The sequence below is a fragment of the Odontomachus brunneus genome, unplaced genomic scaffold (genome assembly GCF_010583005.1).
Source record: "Odontomachus brunneus isolate Ranch 3 - 2012 unplaced genomic scaffold, Obru_v1 Obru_scaffold_004, whole genome shotgun sequence".
Taxonomy (NCBI): Eukaryota; Metazoa; Arthropoda; class Insecta; order Hymenoptera; family Formicidae; genus Odontomachus; species Odontomachus brunneus.
The window spans coordinates 230,190-236,298 of NW_022639454.1; the positions used below are offsets into that span (position 1 = coordinate 230,190).

At 39.7% G+C, this 6,109-nt stretch overlaps 1 protein-coding gene across 9 annotated transcripts in view; it reads right to left on the minus strand.

Annotated features, from left to right (window-relative positions):
* The window catches only part of LOC116847560 (protein sickie), a 108,279-nt gene that overhangs the window by 27,190 nt on the left and 74,980 nt on the right, over positions 1 to 6,109 (minus strand). For all 9 annotated transcript variants that reach the window (XM_032822697.1, XM_032822661.1, XM_032822670.1 and 6 more), the window contains one exon: positions 2,969 to 3,272. In XM_032822697.1, the coding sequence (XP_032678588.1) occupies positions 2,969 to 3,272 (304 nt within the window). The remainder of the gene's footprint in view (positions 1 to 2,968; positions 3,273 to 6,109) is intronic.

A 6,109-nucleotide genomic window follows, 5' to 3' on the forward strand; every position in this document is an offset into this window, starting at 1 on the left:
ATATATATATATATATATATATATATATATATATATATATATATATATATATATATGTAAAAGTTAATTTTTGATATTTCTTGCATGTTATAGGAACAGTTTACATTGTCCCTCTTCACCTTTAATTTAGAAAATATCTGGTTGTCACTCTCGTGCGCCGTCATCTTCACTTTACAAAGATGTGCACGATGTGTGCATCTGTGCCAGCTGTGTGATTTCGTTCGACAATATACAACATATTCTCAGTAATTTTCACGCGGTTTTTCCGAAAAAGCACAAAGGGTGTCGCTTTAACAGGCCTTCGATATCAGACCTGCGTTACCGTTACATAGATATATGAGGCAACTGAACGTTAACCGTCGACTGCGAGGGTCGTCGATCCATTGCTCACCGGCCCTCTCGCCCCCACTTTAGGCACACCGTGTAATATTACTAACGTGAGTTACCCTTCCCGAATATTACACCCGTTCTCTACAGAGCGTTGCAAAAGTAACGACGCGATACTGTAACCGCGCGACAGGAGCACAGAAATTATGTTAATCACGTTATATTCGGCAGCGTTTTTCTACAGCGTCTCTATAGCGTTTTCTCGGAAACTAAAAATGTCGCGTTGAAATATAGATTCAACTCGAGATTTAGCTCGATTAAAATAGATTTAGTTCGGGATAAAACGTGCGGTACTTGTGCGCTTGCTCGTCTTAAATCATCGTTTCATCGGCTCAATTTATACTCAAAAGGGTACAGGAGGAAAGAAAGTATTAACCTGGTCGGTGATAAGATGTCTCATACAAGTTTCTGGTTCCCTTGCGTTCTCTCATTCCGTTCTCTAGAGAGATTCCAAGAAGGTTTACTACGCGGCAACCGATATTTCTCGCTTCGCATGGCTTCGCAAGGTAGTCGATAGTTGAAGATCAACGGATTAGAGAAGAGGAGAGAGAGAAAGAGAGAAAGAGAGAGAGAGAAAGAGAGAGAGAGAGCAAGAGAGAGAGAAAAGTATATAAAAAGATGCGAAGAAAGTGGTCCGCCTGTGTATCATTTTGCTACTTCTCCTTAATTTTTCAACTATAGCTCACTTACCCTATCAAAAAGTCGAAACTTTAGAAAAATTGCATAACTTTATTTCTCGTTACTGCCATTTATCACAATGTTATTACATGCATTCTATTTAACTTATTAGATGAATTAAACAATAATCTTAAAAAAGTTCATAATATTTAAAATCGAAGTTACTTGCAATTGACTAAAAAAATTAGAATCCTGTAAAATCAGCTTTAAATTAATGGATGGATATTTGTTCGCTTGAAATTTGCAAAATAAAAAACAAAACCAATTGCTGTTACTTTCGTGCAAGCTTATCGATAATAAACATGAGTCGCAGGCATAAACATTTAATTCGCGACGATTGTTGAATTTAGCTGCTATCGATATCACGATTCACGCGATGGTAAGTAGCTCATCGAATGGGAACCAAGATGGGCAAGAGGAAAGGCGATCACGGGAGGCATTTGTTATTATTTCATCATAATAATCACCGTTAAAAGGAACGTTTCGACAAATATCGACAATATCGACAAATTTCGAACATATCGACAATTGACTTCAAAGCCATTAAAATAGCCGATTTGCAGACGCGTAATGCACGGATCCATTGATAATTAATAGGCCGACTCAACGGAAAGAGGTTATCGTGCGCAGTCCATCGGCAGAAAGGGCGCTCATTAGCTCGGCCATCTCTACGAGGATTAATTCAACAAAAGCTGATCATCCTCGAGATAAGATCTTTGAGATGGGAAAGAAATTTTTTCCGGAAAGCAAAATGAGATTACCTTTATATCCCGGCGTACTCTTATCCTTATGATAAAGTTAATTTTATGATTTTGTCAAGACGAAAGAAATTGACGCGCAGATACTAATAATAGAGCGTACAGGAAAGGATGAGACCAAAAAAATCGCCATCTGCAGTGAAAAAATCGTCGTCGCGATAATGGAACATCCAGTAGTACACGACAGCTGTGCGATGCAACAGCTGACGCGCGCACACGCTCCACGTTTAGTGATTGTGCGTGCATGCGTGTGTACCAGTGAGATCGTAGACCTGTGCACATATATTGCAGGCGTAGTGATTATATAACGACATCCGAAAGTTAATTAAAAAGTACTTTAATCGATCGGCGATACTGTCATCAAAAATTTAATCGCTCAAATAATTAAAAAGAGAAAAAACGACTGTGATATCTACGATATAAAAGTTGAAATAAAAATTTGTTCATGTCTCGCAAATAAAATCCTCCTGGTTTGTTCAAAAGGGCTAGAGTTCTACATTAGCTTGTCGAATGTATTGGATAATTATGGCGTAACGTTTCCACATATCACTCGTTGTGATTCGTCTCGAAGCACATGCTCGGTATCTGTCAATTACTGCACCGATAGTCCGATGGTAATCACTGAAGATATATTCAACGATTGTCAGTGTTAAATCCTTTAACTATCTTACCAATGAGTCTATATGCTTATACAGTAGGCAGTTTTTGCAGCATTTCCCTCAATAATCACCAACAACTCGACGATATAAAAATGAAATTCCAGTTTTTCTCGTTTAACTCGAATGCGTCGATTATTTCCTCTCATTTTCAGTCCCGACAACCCGTTTGTAATTTCGACATATTATTTCATATTATCTATCGACTTCTTCACAGCTCAAAGAAAGTGAAAAAACTAAAACGCGTTTGTCCATTTTTCAAGATAACAACAAAATATCTTTACATATGATGTTTCTTCCAGTTCTCGAAGGATACAAAACGTTTGGCGGAAGCACGAGGACATAGCAATTGTACGATTTGAATAATCGGCAAATAAAAATGAATAAACGTTATTTCCGGACGCCCGTCGTGCTTCTCCCTTTTTCTCGCGACACACGCGGACGCGCGCGCGCGCGAACCGCGCTATCGATTCTGGCGAGTTCGCTGACCTTGTGATGAGAGGGATGTCCCGTGTGATTGGCGGAGGTGTGATTTCCGGCGGGAATGGAGGCCAGCTCCTCGATCGTGAGTTCCGCCAAAGCGTCGTTCCCGCCGCTACAGCCGCCTAGAAGACTACCGGCGACGACGACGCCGCCGCCGACGCCGCCGCCGCTTCCAGGACTGACGCCCCCGACACCCCCGATGCAGCCGCCACCGCCATCCGACCTCGCGACCGACGGCCTCTTCTGCGCCCGCCTCGAGGTCACCAGTTCCTTCACCCCCGACAGCTCTCGCCGCGAGCCGCCCACGTACCTACGAACGTAAATCAAGCGTCGCCATTATTATTATCCGAATCGCGATCTAATTGTGGCCCGATACGGCGCCGTTTTTATTCGATTCGGTTGCTTAGCCTTCTTGCACTCGACATTCCCCGTTAACGCGGAAATATTTAATGAATTCGTCCATTACCTTCTTTCTTTCTGTCATATCGTCGTTAATACTTCAACTATAAAATAATAATAAGGTTTGGTCGATATGCGCTGCAGATAAATCAGAACCGTAAGTTTTAAATTAAATACACTAAAATACACTGATAACTTTACTATGCAATAGCTTTTTTCTTTTCTTTCGGAATTTATGTCGTGATTCGTCGATGATTTTGTTTGTCATAATGCTTCATCGTTAATTTCAATTCAAGTAACAAAATTTCCGTTTAAACTTGAGCGAGAAAAAAATATTAAACGCTAAAGTTGATGTTTAAATGAACGTTCAAGTTAACGTTAAGCAGAAATTTTTAAGCATATCATAGAAAGCGGTTTATAGAGAGAGATTGTAATATAAATAAAGTAGTCCAAATGGAGTTTTAGCAGTTTCTTTTTAGCAATGTTCTTCCGATCGTTCACTGCGATGTTATTTTGATTTTCAAAAAGGTCAACGATCGAATATAATAAGAGCGATGGAAACTTGACTGTGCAGCAAGAAGAGTACGCGATAACGCAGTGACAAGAGGGCGAATACGACAGCTTTATTCGACGGTCGGATTTATGGTGCACACGATGTATAAATATTTTTTTGAACGTGTACTGTGCCGCGTATTAGTACAGAAAGTATGTGTCCTATACACGTGACTCATGGCGATAATAATTATTAATCCTCCGTTTTGTGTGTGTGTGTGTGTGTGTGTGTGTGTGTATGTGTGTGTGTGTATGAGAGAGAGGGAGGAAGGAGGAGGCTTTTGTGTGATTCGCGAAAATCGCTCGCGGATGTTTTTCATATGTTTGTTTATATCGGGCTTCTTTGTGAACGAGACATATCCGTATATTATTGCAACATTTAATTGTTACTAGAATTTTTTGCGTATATATATATATACACGCAAAAAATTCTAGTAACAATTAAATGTTGCAATAATATACAGATATATCTCGTTCACAAAGAAGCCCGATATAAACAAATATATGATATATATATATATATATATATATATATATATATATATATATATATCATAAATATCATATATATATCATATATGATAAACATATATATATATATTACGAATTGCAGAAAGAAAGATACGTGATTTGTGAGACAAAGAAAAAATAATTTACATCTAAAATAAGAAACATGTATGGTAGCCGCGTTAAATATATTATTACGCACTGCTACTCAAGAGATACGAAACGCGAGTACTGCATGGGAAACCATGTTTGTTTTCCGAGAAAAGGGTTAGAAATGCCGATGCATCGGAAAAGATAATAAACACGTTCACGACGCGAAGGCCGTTCTCGTTTTTGCAGCAAGCTTTACAAATTTATCTCGCACGTGCCTTTTTAGATGGCGGTCGTTATTTTAACTGCCCTTACGGCGACCGGGCGGGCGTGGTTTAATGTGCCCCGTAAAAAAAACACGCTTAACCCCTAGCGAGTTGGGCCCGAACTGATTCATGAGCTCGACGTTTCGAGAAGCTAAATGGCCGAATGAAATTTCGGCATGTGGAAAAAGAAGTCACGACGTGTCGTGTAATTGCCAGAACCTAGTTAATCAACGACCGATGAGAAGTGACTTCTTATTCTTCGTAAGGAGCGCTTCTCGCTCATTCTTTCGTATCTCCCTCTCTAATGTTTTCGGAGAATTCTAAGAAATTTCTTGAAATTGCAGTAATCTCTAATTTCATCATAAGTGAATTTTCTCTCAGCTTGAATTTGTAAATTGGAATGTGGAAACTTGATTTTACTTTCTCCCTCGCGGTATTGGTGATCGGAAGGACGTTGTTCTTGCAGTTAAGCGCTAACTCGCGGAATGCCTTTCGCCTCCTTGATCGACGAGCTCGTTGATCACTTTGCGCAGATTAAATATTTGCGGAAAGCTCGAGCGACAGCAGTATTGCAGCGGTAACTTTTGAGCGATAACTTGGCTCGGAAAACTTGGCCGTCGTTTCTCGAACTCGCTTCTCGGAATTTGCGATTATGAGGACAATTACTATTGGTACGGTAATTAAAAGTTTTGATTGACGGGAAACGCGGAACAATTTAAGAGAGAAGAATCTCACCAAAGTCGCAAAGTACAATAACAAAATTCTCGCTTTTCCAAAACATTCGTTTGAGTCCTAAATTGTTTAAAAAATCGTACGTGCTTGATTCAATTGGCTAATGGATTAATTGTCGACCAGAATGCGCGAAAAGGATTCTTTTGCTTTTCTCGATATGATTTTGGGCAGATATCAAGTTTATAAGTTAAATACAACTTTGTGACAAACTAAGTTCTTAAGGGCCAGCATCAGAAGGTTCTGTCGAACACCATTCGTGATATATTGCAACACTTGACATCGCGACGGACGCAAACTTCATTCAGCCGTAACGTGACCCAAACGTTCAACTTTGTGAAGCGATACTCTTGTCCCGTGTGATACAAGACACGGCGGAGAAAAGGGAAAGGATAAACGAGATAGACAGTGGAATCTATGCAATTATTCAGAGTCATCGTAAAATTCGTGACTAACAACTGAATAGATGGATTTCGCTCAAATGTCACAAAGTGCAGTGGGACTGCAAATTTCAATGTGATGAAATTTAGATCCTTTCTCTCTCTTTCTCTCTCTCTCTCTCTCTCTCTCTCTCTCTCTCTCTCTCTCTCTCTCTCTCTCTCTC